Source organism: Mesoplodon bidens (assembly GCF_964165515.1).
Source record: "Mesoplodon bidens genome assembly, chromosome: 17".
Lineage (NCBI taxonomy): Eukaryota > Metazoa > Chordata > Mammalia > Artiodactyla > Ziphiidae > Mesoplodon > Mesoplodon bidens.
In genome coordinates, this window is record NC_138174.1 from 7929099 (window position 1) to 7951120 (window position 22022).

Sequence of the window (22022 nt, forward strand, 5' to 3'; positions counted from 1 at the left end):
ACTCAGACAGAGGAAGACAGATGCTGTATGATCTCCCTTATACGTGGGAGTTAATATATACACACACCAAGCTCACTGGTGGTTACCAGAGGTAGGGGGGTAGAGGATGAGAGAAATGGATGAATTTTTTTTAAGTTTAAATAAATTGAATTTTAAAAATGGATCATAGAGGGGAAATAAAATATACTTAAATTGCAAAAAAAAAAAAGTTAGATGCGGACACTTCCTAGTGCTCGTGTTGATAAGCCTATTAGGAGCGATTCCCGATCTTTACTGAGAACGGAGGCTATGTGATTCTAGAAAGGCAAACAAAAGAGCCAAGTGGCTAATCTATTTCTGATCAGAAGTTTCTAGGAGATAGCTTTTTTTGGTAGAGAAGACTTTACACATTTTTCTATCTTAACCCCCCCCACCAAGAAACCAGAATGGCAACAGCGTCAGATTTCTGGGCTTGTCCTGGGGGCCTGCCGAGATGGGAACCTCTGTTGCATTTCCTGGATCTTGGTTCAGGGCTGATAGCCTGTAGGAACCCCACGGTTAAGCCTCTTACGGTAAAAAATTGTGGTTTCGCTTATAATCTTGGAATAGCTTTGGAAGCAAAGGGAGACAAGCTCCTCCAGGGCGTGGGAGAGACCCCCATATTCATTGTCATCAGAGTGATCCTCCTGAGCACCTGCTGCAGAAGAGGCTGTGGCCAATGGGTCTACTCCAAGCCATGCAGGGTTTTGCTGTCTCTTCTCCCGTAGGGGATAAAGATTCCCTTGCTTCCCTAAAGGTTAAAGCCTCAGGTGAAGTGACTGGTTTTTCTCCCATGACCAGGTGTGCATCGACTCTGGGGGTATGGGGCATGGTTAGCAGATGGTTAGTTAAATCACGGGTCTGATTATCACAAAGACCCAGTTTTAGACATTCTAGTCCACTGTCAGACGCCAGGCCGGACTTTAGGTTTGGAAAATTAATCCCCAAGGGCACTCATAGTTCATAAGGCCACTTTTCCGTGTGCAAAGAGAATGGCCTTCCTGACGCCGTGTAAGAGGGCCCTGAGAATGGAGAGTTGGAATCTGTCCCTTGGTCTTTGCTGATTCAGGACAGGATGCCCAGTCATGGGACAGCGGCAGCCAGCTGGGCGGGGCTGGGCAAGACGCCTGGGCCCTTACTGCCACTCCCCAACCCACCAGACAACTTCGAGTTTTGCTTTGTGCGTGTGTGCCTCTGCCTGGGATGCCTTTCCTCTTTTTCTCAGCCTAGGAACCTATTTCCCCTTTTAGACCCTGCCCTAAAGTCACTTCTGCTTTTCTGACCAAATCCCAAGGCGCTGATAGATTCTGTTTTTGCCTCTGTATGTTCCAAAGTGTTTCCACCTGTGCTATAGCATAACGTTGCAGCAGGAACATTACTTCTGAACGTTTCTATCTCCCTCACTGGACTGTGAGTTCTTGTGCCCAGGGCCACGCTTTATGCTTCTTTGTATCTGCCCCAGAGCCTAGCAATGGGCGTGCCAGCTAGAAGGCGTTCAGCGTCAGTTGAATGAATGAATGTAGTCCAGGCTTTTGGGCCTATAGTTATTATGAGATCAGAAACCATCTGTTTGGAACTTATTAGATTATTTGGCTATCTATGGTTTTCTGCATATATCTTTATATTCTCCTTTAGTATTTAGAAAATTCTCTTAAAAATTACCGTTTTGTTTTTTGTGTTTTTTTGGCTGCACTGCGAGGCATGTGGGATCTCAGTTCCCTGACCAGGCATCAAACCCGTGTCCCCCCCAAATTACCAGTCTGTTTTAATCACGATGCAATAGGGCTCCCCCCCAAAGAGGTGACACCCTGTTCTACCCTGCTCAGGGGAAGGGCATACTTTTGAGGGCCAGTGTGGGGATGGCATCTGGAATTCAGGTGAGTGAAACCCAGGAAGGCAGAGCGGTGACCTGCCCTTTTTCCATATCACAGTCTTACAGTGCGTGAGATTAATTGTCCTCTGTTGAAAGGTGTTCCCCTACAGTTGGTGTTTCAGGTGCTGAGGCAGGCCATGCATCACCAGGAACGTTAGTGTCCCCACGAGCCCGTTTGGTTCCAGGAAACTCTCAACCTGTGATCGGGAGGGAGCACTCCCAGCAAGTCCATTTATCACACGATTAGAGTAAGTGAAAGGTAATCCTTTTCAAAATGTGAGTTATGGAGCTTTATGATGTGCCATTTATCTGTGTCTGCTGTGGGAAGGAAGAACACTGGGGCAAGTTTATGACTTAGACGGTGCTCTCGGCTGTATTTAGGGCTGTTTCCCACACATTGACTCCACATGATGAATCTGGATGAAAATTTTGATTAAGCACCTAGAGTTGCTTGTTACCAAACATGGAGTAGTTATGTGAACACATACCCAGTAAGTAAGCTGCTTAATTTCTAGGCTTCTGTGTCTGTTTAAACACCTTGGTTGAATGTTTAATATCTAATATACGTGAGGAATATCTTCTTGGAAGAAAGCTAAACAGCTTTGGAAATTGGAAAACTTCTAGAACTCTAAACCAGGCAGGTGGGTTTTAAAGGATAGAAGCGGTCAATGCAGTCAACCATAAATTTGCATACCTTCACTAAAAAAGGCAAGGAAGCAGTCTTACATTTCTTTTCCCTCCCAGATAAATGGTGTGGACACGGAGCCACAAACCTTGGCGGAACGGAACAAATGGCACTATTTGCATTCACATAAAATGGAAAACCCAAAATATTCAGTTCCCAGTTTTAAGAGGGCAACATAAACCAGAGAGAGAAAAAACCCTTTGTCTCCAGACTTCCTTTTAAAAAACGTGTAGCAGCTGTTGTAAGGACAGATGACCATACTGGCCTCGTGCATTCAAGGTTAAACCTCCCAGTGGGCATTCATGTTTATTAGTCTCAAGACAGCAAACATTCATTCAGCACCTGCTTCTCTATATTCCCGACATCTTACTGGTATCCCTAGGGCCTGGCACTGGTCTTCATGCAATGTTTAGCAAGTGGGTGAACGTTGCATGTCCATGTGGAAGATGCTGGTGTTCATGGGGTGCCTGGTACACTCCCGGGCACAGAGTGGGCCTCCAAAAACTATGACGAAGTATGAAGGAGAACATTGATGTGACCTTCAGGAGGTCACGGTCTAAACTCAGGTGAGCGTTAGCACTTGGTCCTGCCTCCTTCCTGGGAGAAAGAAGAGAGTCAAGGCTTGGGGGAGGCGGAGCGGGTGCAGGACCCTCAGAGGGGCTGCAGTTCCTCCTCTGTAATGGCTTCCTTTTAGGCCACCATCTTCCCGGCTGGGGAGGGACAGTCACCTGGGGACAAGAGGGACTTTCCAAAGGAGGTTTCTGTGGCCCCTCCACTCTTCTAAAGTAATTTATTTTTTATCAGACTTTTGAATAAAAGTCCCTCCCTCTTCCATTATGGTGAACACTTAAAATTACATTTATACAGAATTACGTTTACACAAATTTCTATTAAAAGCCAAATTCCAGGCCTAAGCTATTGGCCAAATTCCATTAAAAAAAGAATATGAAATAAATTAGTTGAGCTGATCAAAAGCACCTTCATCAAAGTAGAACATTGGTGCCAACGATGTTGAGTTGAATTATTGATTTTTTTAATATAGCAGATGGTACATTAGCAGGGAAGAAAAGTGATTCTCCTTCCCCTCCTCTGCCGCCCCCCCCCCCCCCCCGCCGCTTCACTGTGGGGATGAGAAGGGGCACTAGAGATTTACTGGAGACCAAGGAAAGGGAGGTGATGGAGTAAGGTGGGAGAGCACGAAGGCAAAGGATGGGGCCTAGGTGAGGGAGAGGGAGGAAAAGGAGGGGTGGAGACCGCAGGGAGCAGAGGTCAGATGCCTGGAAGGAGGGCGCTGTCCCCGCGGAGGAGCGGCCACCTCTACCCGCACCGCGGCCGCGGACCCCAGCCCCGGCCGCGAGCCAGGCGGGCGCTCCCGATACCGGCCGCCAGAGGGCGCGTCCGGAGCCGGCGCGGAGCTGGGGGAGGGAAGAGGGGAGCCGGCGGAGGAGGGTCAGCCGCGGCGGCAGGGGCGGCGGCGGCGGCGGCGGCAGCGGCGCAGCTCCGTTCCCCGCGCGTCTCGCGTCCCCGCGTCCGGACAGGGCGCGCAGCCCCGCCGCCGGGATGCGGCCGCCTGCCCGCCGCGGCCGCCGCCTGGCGCTCCCGGCACTGCTCTCGCTGCTCACCTGCTCCCTGGGTAAGTAACGGGCGGCCCGGGCGCGCACGGGAGAGGGGCAGGCTCCCCGGGAGCAGCCGCCCGCGCCCCGCGTCCGCGCCGAGGGAGACGCCGGGCGGCCCAGCCCTGCCCCGCGGGCGCCCGCGCCCCGCCGCGCCCACGGCAGCGCCCGCTCGCGGCGCCCCGGCCGGACTCGGCTCCTCCGGACCCTGGGACCCCGGGGCGCCCCTTCCCGGCCCCTTTCGGCTCGCGGGGTCCCGCCGCCGCCGCCCGACTTGCGTCTTCCCGCTTCCTTCCGCTGCGAGCCGGCGGCCGGCCGGCCCGCGAGGGCGCGGCGCCCACCCCCACAGGAAGCGCGGAGTGAACGCAACTGCGAGAAACTTTGGATAGAGGGAAGCGGCGGCCGCGGGCCCGCCCCCTTGCCTTCAGCCCGCGCCCCACCGGCCCCCCCGACTCCCCGTCGGCCCCCCGCGCGCCCGGCGCTGGCGGCAGAGGCTGGAGGCGGGCGAGCTCCGTGGCCCGGGCCCCCGCGCGCTCCGCTCCGCCCCGCCCGGCCGGCCCGCGAGGGCGACCGGCGGTGCCCCCGGGGCTTCCTGAGCGGTCTCGCGGACCAGCCCTGGCCCCCTAGGCTGGGATGCCCACTGGGCACCAGCCCCTTCTACGGATTCCTTGACCAGGAAGGGAGGACCGGGTGTCCGGCTGGGCCTCCGTGTATCGGTCGTGCCTCTGGGGAGGCCGTGGGGAAGCCTTCCCGAATCTTGCGTCTTCATGGGGAAAAATTAGAGAACACTTCTGCAAACAGTGCTTGTCTGCTGCTGCTGTAACGCCCCTTCCCTTTTTTCTTCCATGCTCCTCACAAGAGCGTGCTCCCCCCCCCCTTATCATAAAATAATGTGATGAAAGTTTTTTTTAAAAAATCATTGCAATTGACTTTCATGATGAGATGTGTTCAAGCTTGGAGGAAAAATGACTCCTTTTCAGTGTTCTCAGGGTTGTTGTCTTCTATCCCAGACTTTTGTGTTTCCAGCCTGTTAAAAGGCAGTAGTTGCAGATTTTTAGACATGGCAGACTGGTGCAATTTAGGAAAAGACATAGCGTCATTGTACACTGCGGTTTTGGTAGCCCACCGGACAGCTGTTTTGATTTGGACGTAAATTCTCCGAATAAGGACCTTAATCTGTGTACCCCTGGCATGTCTATAGGAACTCAGTAAGTGTGGGAAAATCGAGTGAGACTAATTGGTAATTGTTCACATGCGTGATTAGTAAGTAACAATGTAATTAGTAAGTAACAATGTAATTAAAAATGTTTGGGCACCTTGGGCGGAGAAGGCTATAACTGATGGTGGGGAGCAACTGAACTTGGCGGGGATCTGCTTTAGTGGAAGAAAGAGTGCATTGCTTGGGAGGGCGGCGGGCAGCCCTGGGAGAAGGGGAGGCTGGAGGGGTGGGACGGGGCTAGGGGACTCCTGGCTGCATCAGTTGGCCTGCTGCCTAGACGTTTTGCAACTCACCAAATGGGGTGGGTGGTAACTGAAACTGGCATTCTATTTATAGCCCTGCACTTTGTAAGATGTACTGGGGATATAATATATGTATATAATATATTCACTATACAGGCTGAAGTGCACACTTGTGTTGCTATGTGTATCTATTTTTCACTGCACGTAAGGGAATATCTGCATTGTCCACACTTGGTGTAAGGGAGTATCTGCACTTTCCACACTTGGTAATACGTTAAAGGACGTAAAGAATGAACTAAAATGTCCACGTATTTTTAGAGATGTCTATTAGCCTTGTGAAGATGTCAGATAAGCACAATAAGTAAAACATAAAACCTATTAAGAGTTCCCCGGGAGACATTTGGCTTTGTGAACTAGCTTTCATGGGTTGGTACAGAGAGGAAACTGTATTCTTCCAGGTCTGAAGTAAATCTTAAGTTCCTTTTATTGAGCTCTGCTTTGATGTAGTGGAGGGGCACCAAGAAATAAAAAGCTGTGGTACCCAGTCTTTGTATATCTTGAAATCAGGGTTCTTGGACTCTTGCTGAAATAGAGAACATGATAGGAGTTCCAAGGCATGTGAACAATCCAGACAGAGTAAAGGTACCTTAAATATTCCCTTATAAGGGCAGGGTGGGGGCTGACTGTATATAGTTTAGTTTTCCCACAAATTGTAGTATATTCATTTGAGCTTTTAGAGAAAAGTCAATATAGAACTTTTACTTTAAACCCATACGGTTATATGGACAAAATCCACTGCAACTTCAGTTCTGAAGTCCAAAGCTAGTACTAGACTCAGAAGATTTATTCATGCTTCTAGGTCAGCCACTGTGTGGCTTCTCATTGCCTTGAGTCTCAGTTTTCTCATATAAAACAGGAGGCATAGAGTAGGTAAAATACTAGAACTTTGCCATCTCTTACAGTTTTAACTGACTCTGTTGTAGCAGAGTCTGCTATCTGCTACTCCAAAACCCTTAGTTCCTTCTTTTCCTGGATGAAAAACCTCTTAGATAATCAGCACTGTTACGGACTGAGTTGTGTCCTTCAAATGCCTATGTTGAAGCCTTGATCCCCAATATGACTGTATTTGGAGAGGCGCCTTTAAGGAGGTAATTAAGGTTAAAAGAGGCCATAAGGGTAGGGCCCTAATCCAATAGGACTGGTGTCCTTATAAGAAGAGGAAGAGATGCCAGACAGGCTCAGAGAAAAAAGGCTGTATGAGGACACAGTGAGAAGACATCCATCTAAAAGCCAAGGAGAGAGGTCTCAGCAGAAACCAACCCTGCTGGCACCTTGATCTTGGATTTCTGGCCTCTAGAACTGTGAGAAATAAATTTCTGTTGTTTAAGCCCCCTGTGGTTTCTGTTATGGCAGCCCTAGCAAACTAATAATACAGGGGTAAGGGGAAGGGTGTCGGAGTGGTAGTGGGGGTGGTGGTGGTGGCAGTGTGTCTAGTGGACAACATTTTTCATTGGCCCTTGCAAACAGCGGTAGCCAGTGAGCTATCTGTAGAGCTCTTTGGGTGCGTCTCTTGGTACAGCTTATTAAAGGTGGCTGACACAGCTGAGGTGCAGGTCCTCTGCCATTGTTTCCTCCTCCTTCCCATGGCCTATTATGTGAACCTAATGGCTGGAGCTACAGGGGCCATCTTGTGACCACGAGGTGACCTTGAAGACAGAAGCCAGTAGTAAGGATGGTAGAGCAGAAAGGATGGCACCACCTGGGTGCAAGGTGGCTGTGGAGCACTGTGCTAGGCCAGCGTTGCCTATTTCCACACTTGTATTGCATTAAAGAAAAAAATCTGCCTTGTTTAAGCCTCAATTGCTGTTGGTGGGGGGATTTATTACATGCAGCCAAACCTGATTCTAATTGATACATCTGTGAAGAAGCTTATTTGAACCAGTGGTAAAATAATAGATGTTAACGTTTATCTTTTGTATCCCTGTTTCTACTCTGAGTCAGGATTATATTTCTTAGCACCTGCCAAAGTTAGGGATGATTTTTCATTCTGAGCTAGGTCTTGCTCAGATTCTTTTCATCGCAGTAAGCCAGACATTTTAGGACCCCAAGGGTCACACCTGCCTCCAGGTTGGTTTGTGGGTGTTTTTTTTGGATTTTTAAGCCCTCCGTTTATTTCCTCAGCAGTACTCAGATATTACTGGCACAGGTTTTAACCGTCTGGATGGATTCTCTGTTGTCCAGGTGGTCCAGGACCCCCCAAGCTGGCATGGCCTGCTTGCTCATGGACTTGACCCAAGGGAGTTGGCCTGTGACCAATAGTCAGGCTGGGTGGGGGGTGGAAGGGGAGGGAGGAAGAGTAACTGTTTCACATGGGGGTGGGGGAGGAGAGGAGATGTCCAGACCCTCTTGTTAACTTCTTCTGAGGAAAACACTGTGCGCCCAGTACTTGAGCAAGTGGTAATTACTGATCTCATTGGAACCATTAAGGGCCAGGTTTTTTGCTTTTCATTAGAAACATGATAAAGCAAGCCTGATTTGCAAATGTTACACGTTTTGCTTCCCTGTAGCATTACAGGTAGCCCATCGTGGCGTTGAGCAGATTCTTGCTGAAGAACAATATACAGGAGTGCTAATTCCATCCTTCCAAATATAAAGGAAAAATGATGGTGGGTGTCAGGGGTTTATTGATTGAGAGTCTCTCTTAATGTCACATTTCAACCGTCTGATCACTAAGCTCCTCCCAAAGAAAACAGATTCAGTGTAGGTGCTGATCTGAGCTACTAGAACGTGTTAATAACTAAACTAGTATTACAAGGAAGAGCTGTACTCACAGTTTCTTCATCTATTCCAAAAGTGTCGAGTCCTGTCTATTATGTCTCAGGCCCTGGGGTTGATAGGGCAGGAAGGAGACCGATCTAGTCTCTCCCTACCCTTGTGGAGCTCGCAGTCTTGGAGGGGACATAGAACACGAACTGCATCAGGAGCAGAATTGCAGCCTGCCCGGTGCTGCGGTGATGGCGTCCAGGGCTCTGTGCTAAGTGTTGCAGGGACGGTTGTGGCTTTTTACCTGGAGTCTGGAGCAGTGGTTCCCAACAGGGGGCCCTCTTACCCCCCAGGGAGCGCTTGTAGATGGCTGTCCCAGGGGCTGGTTTGGCAGGAGTGCTGCTGAGTGGCCTGCAGTGCACGGGACAGCTCCCACCCCAAAAGAGTCGATTATCTGGTCAAATCGTCAATAGTGCCGGGCTGAGAAACCTTGGAGTTTCCTGTTTTCTTTTTTTTTTGCCACATCGTGCGGCTTGTGGGAACTGAGATCCCGGACCAGGGATGGAACCCAGAGGGCCCAACATTGAAAGCCCGGACTCGTAACCACTAGGCCACCAGGGAACTCTGGAGTTTCTCAAGGAAGGGCATCAGAGCTCAGCCCCAAAGGGGAGGCAGAGATCAGGTGCCTGGAGGGAGGGAGGAAGGAGGGGAGCACGCCCGCAGGGGCAGAGCTGTGCTGGAGGAAGCTGGTGGAGGAAGGACAGGACTGGAGAGGGGAGGGGCCGGACGGTCAGTTGGGCCGCTTATGCGGGGCTGTGAAGGCTAGGGGAGGAGTTCTGGACTTTGTCCTTAGAGTGGTAGGGGGTACTGCAGGGTTGTCTTAGGAGAGTGACAGTGATTTGACTTCCATTTTAAGAAGCTCACGCTCGTTGGAGCAGGGATGGGAGGGGCCCATGTGGACGTGAGGGACCAGTGAGGAAGCCACGTGAGAGCTGACTTAGAGTCTGAGACGCAGTGGTTGACTGGTCCAGTGGGCTGAGAGGAGGGTCAAGGATATCATAGGTTCTTGCTCTGAGCTGTAGGTGGAGAGTGCCTCTGTTTACTGATCCAGGCACTGATGGAGAGGGACCAGATTTAATCAAAAGAAATTTTTTGTTGTAGTTAAATATATACAACATAAGATGAATCATTTGAACCATTTTTAAGTGTACAGTTCTGTGGCATTAAGTACCCAGATGGTTTTCTAAAATTTAATTTTAAGAGGAGGTGAGGATGATGAGTTCCATTTGGTCAAGTTGAGTTTGGGGGTGCATGTGAGATGCTTAGGTACCACGTCTGGTGGGCAGTTAGTTCTGTGGGTCTGGAGCTCAGGAGAGGTTAGCTCAAGAGAGATTTGGGGGAAATTTGAGTTTTTTGTTTGTTACTTTTCGTTTTTAAAGAAGAGAGCCTTGATTGACAACATAAATTTATTTAAACGTTTACTCAAAATGTATGTGCCCTGAAGATTTGGAAGAAGTTGGGGAAGCAAACAGTCTATCTGTAAAGCTGATATGATGTAAAGCTGTAGGTTTAGACAAAACACATGAGTTAAAGTACCATCAAATAAGATTTGAATGCATCTCAAGTATAGCAATGCTGGTCTGTCTGAGGGATGCGACTTGCTTCCACTCATAAAGGAATATTTCATGATCTGAAAAGGTGATATGTTTTGGTTTACATCATTGCTTCCCATAAGAAGCTCAAGGCCCTTTGCACATCACGCCGAATTTATCTTCTCCAGATCCTCGAGGGTGGATATGCAGAAGCTTGTTTTTCATTTATGGAATGAAGGAAGTAAAGGAAGGTAAATGGCCAAAGCCTGTTGGGAGAAAAGCCTTGTTCCGTTCCCTTGAGTGCCAATCTCCCTGTCCATCCCAGTGTGTGTCAGACTTCCGCACATACGAGAACACCTCAGGGTCTTAAAGAGTCCCCTTTGTTAAGGTTCTCTTTGTTAAAATGCAGATTTCTGGGTCCCAGCCCGAGAATTTTCTGATTCAAGAGAGCCAAAATGAGGCCCCATGGATCTGCATCTTTAATAAGGGGCCAGGTGAGTTGTGTGTGCTGGCAGGTGCAGAACCCTTCTCAGGCCCCCCTGGCCCAGGTGTAAACTGTTACTGGGTGAGTTTCCTGCAAGTCTGTAGAAAGTAAAGGTGATTGCTGGTTGCTTTGTCTTTAAGATGAAGTAAGGAGCTGTTACGGAGAAAGCAAAGTGTGGAACTGAGGCCTGATACTCGGCAGTCAGGTGTTCTGTCTCTTTGGAAAGGGAACTAGAAACCCCAGAACGCGACCTAAGAAGTCTTCCTCTGGTTCCGGACTCGTTTGGCGGATTTATAGATGCTACCGAAGGGACTGTAGTGCGTGGAGCATGAGTCTCAAAAACAGGAGCAGTACGTTGTTGGAGCAGAGATGTTTGGACAATAGACAGGTGAGTTCCCAGAGGCGCTGGACCATCTCAGGCTGTGGATGCCACAGATTCAGTGGCACCAACGGGGTGCTTTTTGGGACTGACTTTTGTTTGTTTGTTTGTTTTTGGCGGTACGCGGGCCTCTCACCCCTGTGGCCTCTCCTGTTGCGGAGCACAGGCTCCGGACACGCAGGCTCAGCGGCCATGGCTCATGGGCCCAGCCGCTCCGCGGCATGTGGGATCCTCCCGGACCGGGGCACGAACCCGTGTCCCCTGCATCGGCAGGCGGACTCTCAACCACTGCGCCACCAGGGAAGCCCGGGACCGGCTTTTTATGTTATAAAATTAAGATACCAAAAGTCAGGCATAAATGAGCCTGACAGCTAACTGCGGAGCATACTCTAGCAGAGTAAAGGAGCTGTACGGAGTGCCCATTTCCTTGTGTTTGTATGTTTGCTCTCTCGAGCCCTTCTGTGTGTTCTGGAATGGGCTGTGTGATCAGGATTCTTCTGCCCTCACCCACGACTCCGCCTATGGAACGTGCTTATGAATCTCTCCCCAAACTCTGCTTGAGTTAGAATTTTCTTCTTTTCAGATCCTGAGTGGCATATGGGTTTTCATATCATCTGTTTAAATGAGATATGAATCAAAGAAGCCAAAGATCTTTTCCTTCCTAAAATATATGGTTATTTCCTTTTTCTTTTTTTTCCCTCCCATTTACTGTCCTTCCTGCGCATATGCTTACCCCCTGGCACATAGGATATATTGGTCCTGGCAAACATCGTTTCCAAGTGAGGAAAAATCTGTATTCCAAGCTCCACTTTCCCACTGACTTCTATGAGGAAACGGGAGACGTGTTTCAGACGGAGCGGGCGCAACTGCGGGCAGCCGTGGGCTGGGCCGAGGAGCAGTGTCAGGCCTGTGTGCTCCCTGCCACGCCTCTCGTTACTTCTCCCAACTGGCTGCATCCTTTGCACGTGAACCCATGGAACACCGCAAAGGGGTTCCAGACACGAAACGCCATCCACCTCTCCACCTGCTGTGGTGGCAGAATTGTGCTGGCGTTGTCCCCAGAGCGGCAGATCTCTTTCCCTGAGTTTGCTGTTGGTACCTGGCACCTGAGCAGAGGGCTCAGCTGCAGCTCTTCCCGTAGGCCAGGCACGGCCCTGGACGTGTGCAAGCATTGCCTTAGACCTCCCTGGTTTAAATTCCCCCTGTACAGGGAGGGAGGCAGAAGCTCCCAGAGGCCTCGTGGCGGAGCTGCTCAGCGGCGGGTTGGGTGGTGCGTTGTGTGGGAGTTAGACTCTATGTGTGCGCAGGGTGCTGCGGGGCCCCCGAGATGCGGCGTCTTCCCTCGTTCTGTGGCGCTCTCACAAGAGGGCTCCTTCAGAGGACACCTTGAAAACGCCTTACACATCTGCCTCCTCCTCTCTGCCTGGCCATGCCTTTCTGTCTCCTTTGCAGTTCTGTCCCTGAGATATCGGGGCTCCCCTGCCCCTGTCTTCCCCATCCAGCCTTGCGCCCTCAGTTCCCTCGCGCGTGGACACACTGAGCGTGGAGGCTCCCCTCACGCCTGTGCGCCGAGCAGTCCCCTTGGGACCAGGCTGCCGTGGGGTGTGTCCACTTGAATGCCAGGCAGCACCTCGGGAGACTGGGAACCAGACTGAGTTTTCCCACAATCCGCTCACCGCTCGTTATACTCCAGCGTGCGACGGGCACCCCCATCTACCCGCCCCTCGGATCTGAAACCCGGAATCACCTACACGCGTCTCTCTGCCCGCTCCTCCCTGCCCTCATCCACCTGTAGGGTCCGTCTCAAGGCCTGGAGATCCTGCCTCTTCAGTATCTCCAGCTCCACTCTCGCTCCCCACGCCGCTCTGCCCAGGCGCTGCCTCGTCTTAATTCAGTCCCTGACCTCTCATTGCCCGGCTCCGTTACCCTCCCGGCTGGCATGCGTGTGTGTCTTTCTTTGTCCCTCCACGGCCCACCCCACACGCTGCCTCTGGAAACTTGTCTAGGGCACACGTTTCCACATGGCACTCCCCTCCTTAAAAGCCTCCCAAAGCTTTTAATGGCGCTCAGAACAAAACCAGACTCCCTGGCACTAACCCCTTTCCCATGTGGCCCTGTCATCCCCAGCCTCACCTCTGGCCCCAGTCACACCCTTCCCCCCGGCTGTCCACGCCCGGGTCACTCCCCTCCCCTGGGCTGTCCATGGTCTGGGCACACTGGGCTGTTTAATGTGCTTTGTGTGCAGAAGCCTGTTTCCAGGCCTCCTCCTCTGTACTGGAAGTCTCTGCTGTCTGGAGTTTACTTGCTCAAGCCCCGTGTTGAGCTTGCTGCCCTGCTTGGTGCTTTGCCCTCCCTCTTCAGGGGCTCCCTTGGCGGTGCCATTAGAACAGCTGCCATCGGAGGGTGCCCATCTGCACTTGGTCGTTGGTGGAGGGGCTCGTCTGTCACGTGAGACCATCAGCTCCTTGGGGAGCTGCTTATTCATCTTCACCCGGCTGCTGGCATGACGCGTGGCCCGTAACACATGCAGCCACTCTCTGATTTTCCGTTGAACAAACAGCGTAGATTAATGATGATAGTGACAGTAGCTGCTCACACCCAGAGCCTCAGCGTGTGCCAGGCCCTGTTCTGGGCCCGTTACGTGGGCTCCACCACTGGATCCTCAGCCGCCAGCGGCTGGTTCTGCCCTCTGTGCTCAGCCCTGCGTAGTGATGCACCCTCCATCCTGTGGTTGGGTGCCCCCTCCTCCCCCCGACATGTCCACAACCCTGGAGACAGTGGACTTGTCAGAGGAGGATGGGGAAAGCAGGTCCTGCCCAGTTCCTGGACCAAGCGCGTTTGTTTCTGTTCCCTCTGCTGCCAGGGATGATCTTCAAAGCAGGTAGCTGGAACAAAGTAAATTGGCTGCAGACCTTGCATCCTGGAGCTTCAGGCCCCTTCAGAGGAGCTGCGCGATTAAACCTGGAAGCCCTAGGGAGGCTGTGCCGCTGAAACCTGTTCAGTGAAGTAGGTCACAGCGAAGAACGGACCAGGGGGAGCCCTGAGCCAGGGGGGCTCCAGCCGTGGGCTCCCAGGGGTGTGGTGAGCTCTAACCTGTCCAGCCCGGCTCAGATCCTTCCCTCCCGGCTTGTGTGGAGGACCCACGACCACCCGGCCCCGTGGTCCCCATGGCGGCGGTTGATCGTTTGTTTCCTCTTCCAGCAGGGCTACCGCCAGCACCTCCTGAGCCTTTAGTCTATGCTGAGCCCTCGCTGGACACTTTCCGCCTCGTCTCACTTCATCCCAGCAGCTCTCCTCTGAGGGGGTCATTTAACGTCCTACTGCTTTAGGTTTTTGGTGTTTAATTTGGTTTCTCTGATAAATGTTACCAGGAGAGCCTGGGAGGATAAGTCCGGCACGGGAACCAAACAGTTAGCAGTTAGGAGGCGCAGTCGCCTTCCTGCCTGGGCTGGTCCTGCTCGCTCCCTCCCTCCCTCCCTCCCAGGAACAGAAGACAGTACGTTAGTGTTGCTTAAATCATTGCAATTAATTCCTCTCCCGTTTTCTCGTACTCGACGGCTAGGCTGGCCTATAAATCTTAGGCCCAGGTTAGCTGTACAATTTGATTTCTCTCTCGGGATAGGTGTGCTAAGGCACATTAGCTGGCTTGAATCATTTAAAGTTACCCTGAGAAAGGTCTTATTTCTGTTGCCTGCCCTGATTTGCACTTCAAATATAGTTCCCTGTAGCGACTCACAGGAATTCATGTTGGAAATAGAAAAAGGGAAAATTACTTTTAAACAGCAGTTTGGCATAGAAGAAGAGCATGATTTACCTTGGAATATTTCTCCAACTGCGCATTAAGGCCAAGCTTTCAAGAATATTTTTCCCCCCACTGAACCTGGAAATTATGAAGCCAGACAGCAAACACTGAGCCTCAGGGGGCCTCCCTCCCCCCCGCCCCCCCCCCAACGCTCTGTGAGATACCTACTCTGTGCTCTTGTTAGCGTTGTGGAAGGTGACAGGTCTTTTCTTACCTCACTTGCTAATTTTTCTCACTTTCCTCCTCTATCAGCACCATTTCTCCTTCATTTCCACGAACTGCAAAAGCTGGCATTTTGTTGGTAGGAATTCTGTAAGTGAATCATTATTTTAAATTTGGGTTTGTTAATGGTGTAGCATATTCTGTGCCTTCAAAATGCATTTGGTTCCTTGATGATTTCTTTTGTTTTATTTAGATTATGGAAATGCAAAGATAAAACCAGCTAGTATTTTTTTTTCATATTCATCTAATGGGGATTATCTTGTCATATTATGATTTGCTCTTATGCCTGAAAGTAATGGCCTTTCTTATGTTATTGCTTTAAATATTGTATAATTTATTTCTGTCGTGCGAAAAAGGAGTTCTTAATTTCACAGCAGAGTGATAGGGAGAAATATGTTTTGTTTCCTTTTTTTTAGAAACATATTTTACCGTTAGGCCGGTGTATTTTTGGAGAGAACTAAGATCTAGTTTACCCTTCCCTCAGTGCAGCCTTGTCTGAATAAAAGTATGGTGTCTTTATTGCATAGAGACTGGGAGGATTTGTGGAATTCACCTGATTTCCGGGGAACATCTTTCCTCTCTGTAATTCCTACTTTAAACAGTAACACTGTCAACTAATATTAGTTGCTTATTTATGAAAGGTTATGTGTTAGCAGTATTTAGAACCAACACCAACTAAAGACAGTTTTTCTTCAGTACAGAGTCTGTGTTCTGCAGGGCAGGGGCTTTTGTGTTGACATACTCTTCTTTTTCACACAGCTACCTGGCTTGGCAAAAAAGTGAGGTAAGACTAACCCTGGTTATTAGCTGAGGGGTCACTGAACTTGTTAAATTGGGAAGGTTATTTTTCTTGATAAAAGAGGAAATTCTAACCCAGAGAGCTTTGACTGTCCACGTTTGGAATAAGGCATCGATGGATTTGGGGAAGATGGATTTTTGAGTCTCAGGTCCTACATTAAGTTGACCTCAGTTTTTATATCCCGCAAGTTGCTACAGTGTTCTGTCTTCTGGAATTCTGTGATGCTGAGTGGTGTTGATGTGTTGCAACCTCCCTGTACTATGTTTATTAATAATTCTATTTTTGGGGCTTCCCTGGTGGCGCAGTGGTTGAGAGTCCGCCTGGCGATGCAGGGGACACGGGTTCGTGCCCCGGTCCGGGAAGATCCCACATGCCGTGGAGCGGCTGGGCCCGTGAGCCATGGCCGCTGAGCCTGCGCGTCCGGAGCCTGTGCTCCGCAGCGGGAGAGGCCACAACAGTGAGAGGCCCGCGTACCGCAAAAATAAATACATAAATAAATAAATAATAATAGTAATTCTATTTTTGAGACCTTCTTGAGGGTTTTAAATGTGCATGCTAGTTTAGAGATAAACAAAACCAAAATATTAAATACCCAGAAGCAGAATTTAAATGGTGTTTGAGGTTAAATCTCTCCTCTCTTCTTAGAACTTAATGAATGATTTGGGCTCTGCATTTGCCTTAGGCGTGTGTGTGTGCGTGTGTGCGTAAAAAGTGAGAAAGCAGATCATACCCTAGTGAACATAAATGGGGGCACTAAGCTCCTTTGTTCTGCTGGGTTGGCCATGTTCGCTGTAAGGAGGAGACAGCCCTCAAGTGACGGGTTGGGAAGACTTGCATTCATTCGTTCAGTCACTCATGTGGATAAATATTTATTGGCCTTCTTCTGTGTGCTGGCTGTGTTCTAGATTTGGGGGCAAACAGTACATAAAACCACATTCCTAAGGAAGAAAACCCCATATTCCTGCCTTCGTGGGGCTTACATTAAACTAATCTATAAGACAAGCAGTAAACAAATAAGTATATATTACGTCAGTGGTGGTAAGTGCTCTGGAGGAGAATAAAGCAGGGGGAAGGGCGGGGGCACTGGTGGGCTTTACGCTCGGGAGCCACATACGGCACCTGCTGGAGTCTCAGTTCCCACAGAGAGGTTCATTTGTTTTTTTGTTTTTTTTTTAATTAGGAGATTCTGGCCTTTATTAGTATGCACGGTGAACACGGGTGTCCTGGCTGTACTTGCCAACCCTCCTATTTTACCCACCTATTTTTTTTACATCTTTATTGGAGTATGATTGCTTTACAGTGGTGTGTTAGTTTCTGCTTTATAACAAAGTGAATCAGTTATACACATGCTCCCATATCTCTTCCCTCTTGCGTCTCCCTCCCTCCCACCCTCCCTATCCCACTCCTCTAGGTGGTCACAAAGCACCGAGCTGATCTCCCTGTGTTCATTTGGATTTCACCCTGCCTTCTGAAATGTCATCCTGGAGGTGGGAAGGATTAAACCACGTTAGTCACTTGCTTCTTAGCGTGAATCTGTCTTAGATTATTTCCTTTGAGCAAATGTTAGTTGAGAGAGAATTTGAGGTAGTGGATGTCTGGGGAGAGGGTGGGAGGGGTCAGAGGTATTGGGATGGGTGGCGTTGTCTCCTGCTTCTGAGTAGGACCTCCTGCTGCTCAGGGACCACCCCCCAACCCCCATGGTCCTTGCACTGCATTACTGCTCCTTGGAATTGCCTGGCCAGCCCTTCAGTACCTTCTTGCTCCATGGCATTGCTTGTTTTTTTCCTGGGGATGCTAATTGGAGAAAGCAAACTCTACGAAATGCTTTGCTCTTAGCTTTTTAGGAGAAGTGCACTGTAAAATTAAGGCATTATTCTCTGTCTGGTTAACCTTCCTGACTGTTTGGTTTATCATTTTGCTTTCTGTTTTCCACATGTTACTGTCAGGTTACTATTATTATTTTTTTTAATGTGGAGCCTGCATGTGTCTCTAGGGATATCTTTGTCTATTTACACGCTCCGACTCAAAACATAAATCATTCTAAATGAGGAAGGATTCTAATTCCTCTCGCTCCCCGGCCCCATGGCTTCAGCAGGGTTCTGGTAACGCTCCCCCTGCGTGCCTGGAGCAGTATCTGCAGCGTGCTGCTGACCCGAAACCGCTGAGACGGAAAGCTTGCCCCAGATTTAGCTCTGCGGCCCGCCAGGCTCTGGCAGGGATGTGAGCGTAGGAATTTGTACTTCTTCCTGCTCGATTCTCAGCAATTCCCCTTTGCTTCAGCGGGCACCAGAATCCAGGTTTCTAAGAAGTTGTATTCCATATGCATCTGTCTTGTGGTTTATAGCTACAGACACGAATGGTATACTCAGATCCTAACTCCATTGATGTAGTATTTCCTTAGCTGGTAACCTGAGCATGGTGCCTTCACACGGATGGATAATCTTAAGTCTGGAGAAAGGCAGCCTGCGGTCCTAGTTTGTAGCAATTGCAGGTGCTTTTTAAAATGAGGAAAATTGATCATGTTAAACTATGATTTTTTTTCCCCATTTGAAGTAAAACTGTTGAATATGAGAATGAATCCTTATTGCTGATTCTAATGTAAAAATGTTTCTCTTTTTTTCCAGCTTTTGCTTTGGTTTCTAAAGATGTGAAGAAGGAGGTCAAACAGTCTAAGGTACTAATTGTAAAGTCAAATCTATTCCTCCTATCTGAGATTTGTCTGTATTTTCTTTAATAGGAACTGTAGTGATTTCATCTTTCAATGAATTAATGAAATGTTGGTTAACATAGATTTTTGAACCCACAGCAGCAACTTACAGATAGGCTTGCTTTAAAAAAAAAAAAAATCCTTTATAGTTAAGGCAGATCCACTTGGTTTTAAATTTCATTTTAAGAAAAAAGGTGCTTGGTTATGAAGCTAGACATTTTAGAAGTCTTGCTTGGGTACCGTAGTTTTCTCCAGTCTTACTGCAACTTAACCTTGGCCTTAATTTTCCCAGCCTGTGAAAGGATTCTGCTGTGTCAGGGTCACAAGAGCCTGAGTATCCCTCACCTTGAAGGTGGCACCGTCTGAGAGGGCATCCTGGGGACTGGTCAAGAGACCCCAAAGGTGACTGCCAGGCTCCTTGCACAGTCAGAACCCGAAACCAAGATGTGGGGGCCCATGGAGAGGGGATGGCACTCTTCCAAATCTCAGAGCTGCTCCTTTTCCATCATTGGTCGCATTCAAGAACTGCATCTAAATTTTACCATTTGGGGTTGCGTTAGATCAGTTTAGCATATGAGAAAGAGAATATTTTAAAAATATGAGTTGTTTTTGTCACATTAATTAAGGCTCAGTTGACTATTTTTTTTACCTTGCAATTTAGTATAAAAGCATTTTTAAATAGAATGTTTCTTTTACCAACAGAGTATGATTGTTCTAACTATACCATGGGATCCCTAAATGCGAGTAATAATTCCTTACAGTTTTAAGATTCTTTGTGATTAATAAAGCATTTTCAGGCATTTCATTTAATTTGATTTTCTCAGTCATCATGTTATTGCTAAGCAAAGCAGGCATCCCCATGGAGAGCAGAGAAAATTTACCCTTGGAGAAGTGAAGTGATTTGATCGAGGTCACAGGATTGTTAAAAGGTGAAGTCGGAATCCAAATTTTCAGACTCCTTGAATTTTTCACACTGCAATTTTGTATTACATTGTCACATGCATTGTCACGTGTGTGTTTGGCAATAATGAGGCTCATTTATAATGAATTTAAGGGTTATTAATAGGGAATTAAAATTTTGTGTAATAAATTTAGAAATTTTAGCCCATTCTTTCAAATGGAGGTTTTTACTAATCTTTTCAAAGGAGGAAATATATATATATTTGGCCTTAAATACATATATAAATAGAGATAGAGATAAGGTGAGTCCTATATCTTAGTGTCATCTTTCATGCAAAAGTATCAAAGCCCTTGAAAAATGCCGTTAACCCCATCTGTGCTTAGGCCGCCGAGCCGAAAAGCCATTAATCCCATGAGGAGCGGCAGTGATAAAATGTCTACTGTAGCCCATACCCAAGGCTGGGAGATGGAGGAGAATCAATTTGTCCAAGGTCATCTGTAGATGAACCTGAGATAGGAGTTAAGGCTCTTTCTAATAACCGCATGAATCCGGGATTATCATTAGTTTATCACTTAGCAGAACTGATCGGGGTCTGACACTGCTGCCCAGAAGGCCGCCTTCCGTCCTGCTCACTGCACTGCTCGCTTTGCTCAAGAGCTCTGGTTCCCTAGAACTAGGCCAGCCCTGCTCAGGGCTGGGGTCCTTCCCCAGACCGATCACATTCACTGGCTGGCATCTGGTGGCTTCATACCAGAATCCCGAGGCTGCCAGTCCCCTGGCATCCTGCCCGGCGCTTGACCTCTGGCCCAGGCTCCCCTCCTGGGCTCCTGGCCCCTGGCTCTGTCAGATTCTGACCCACCCCAGCTTTCCATGGAGCCTGCCGTCCCAGGTTCGGGCTCAGGCTGCTACCTCAGCCAAGCCACCAAACTGTCTTCCAGTGGCAGTTTTGCCCGGCCTTACATTCTGTGCTGGCTTGTGATCCTGGACCCTGTGGGACGTAGGCTTAGAGCCGGGCTCTGGAGCCAAACTGCTGTGGTTCGCAGCCCTTCTACAACCCTGAACCCCTGCGGGACTCACCAGACCTCACCGTGCTCATCCTCCTTGTCTGTAAGACGGGGTCACAGGACTGCCCTCAAAAAGCTGTTTTGAAGATGAAGTGGGTGTGTGTGTCCACCACACAGAGCAGTGCCAGTCCCTGTTTAAATGTTGACCTGCTATCGAAGCAAGAAATGTCTTATGCAACCTTTCAAGAGGTACCCACACAGATCAAAGTAACAGAGGAACAACAGACCTTACTGCGTTTATCAGTTAAATTTCTTTTATGGCGGTTGTTGACTTCATTTGAAGCAGATGATGAGGATGATAAAAAGAGTAGGAGTTAATAATTACTGAGCATTTGCTTTGGGCAGACATGACGTCATCTAACGAAACCCTCACAACAACCCTGGCAAGTAGGTCTTGTAATTGTGATTCCTATTTCACTGAAACCGAGCCCTGAACTAGTGCATGCTAGAGGCATAATTAGAGCACGGGCCCAGCTTACACCTGAGTGTAATGATGACCACATCTGACGCATTCATTTTATTCGAGATCTAGGGGTTGGTGATTGTTTGCAACCATGTAGAAGATGCCAGTTTACGTCTCTTTCTTCTTAAAAGATTTCATAACAAATTCTTTGAGGTTGTTTTATCTTCCTTTAATGAAGGATTTATAAACTAAGCATTGCATATATGGATTGCAAGTGTTGAAATCTGTTGTGCCTTAAAAATAAAACCTGCACGGAAGGGTGACTTGGATTTGTCTTTTCCTGGCTAGGGTAGGAGCTGTCTGCGGGGTAGATGCCCTGGCAGCAAATGTCTTTCCTGTCTGAGTAGCAATTCCATTGACTTAGAAAACTTGGACAGTGAGCACATTTGGATGGGTATTGATAGTCAGTGTCAGAAACATGCGGCAGCAGAGATAATAAAACAAACCATGTGTTTCTTCTTAGGAAGAACTAAGCCTTTTCACGAGGGAAGCTGGAGACAGAATTTTAAATGTTCTGTCAATTTGTTCATCTAGTCTAATTTTCTTTCTCAAAGGGGAAATTACTGAAGACCATTCTGGTTCCGTTTCAGTTCACCTAATTCAAGTATTTCTCGGATATTTTATTTTTACAGTTTACATGTCCTGGCTATTGTGTCAGGCAGTCGGAGCTGCAGTGCTTAATAACAAATAGAAAGCTGTGGAATTTTGGTTGATTTTCTTTGGTTTTACCAAGGCATCTGGTAGAAAGTCCAATTCCTGTTCCAGCTTGTTTAGTCTGGAATCACTGAGTTCAGGATATTTTTTGTGTTCTACTTCTGGATAAAGGTGACTTTTATTGTAGGTATTACTCTTAGTGTACTCTCAAAATATATTTCCATCTAATGACACATTTTCTGAAGAACGCCTCTGGAGGAGGACTGGGCATGCGCTATCAGTGGGTGTAAGGAAGGAACGCTGGAAAGAAGACAGAGACCTGGACTTTAATCCTGGTTCTGTGGCTGGAATGGCTGTTGGACGTTGGGCAAATCCTGTATCTTTCTGAGCCTCCCTTACTTGCAAAAGGGGAGTGTTGGATTGGATCATCTCCCGTGCTATTTTTTAAAAATTCTGGTAAAATACACATAACATAAAATTTACCATTTTAACCATTTTTAAGTGTACAGTTCAGCAGTGTTAAGTATATTCATACTGTTGCA

At 48.5% G+C, this 22022-nt stretch overlaps 1 protein-coding gene across 1 annotated transcript in view; it reads left to right on the forward strand.

Annotated features, from left to right (window-relative positions):
* The first annotated feature begins 3999 nt into the window (after positions 1-3999).
* The window catches only part of B3GLCT (beta 3-glucosyltransferase), a 114860-nt gene continuing 96837 nt past the window's right edge, over positions 4000-22022 (forward strand). The window contains exons 1-2 of the mRNA XM_081214686.1: positions 4000-4209; positions 18316-18365. Coding sequence (XP_081070812.1) covers positions 4137-4209; positions 18316-18365 — 123 coding nt within the window. The 5' untranslated portion in view covers positions 4000-4136. The remainder of the gene's footprint in view (positions 4210-18315; positions 18366-22022) is intronic.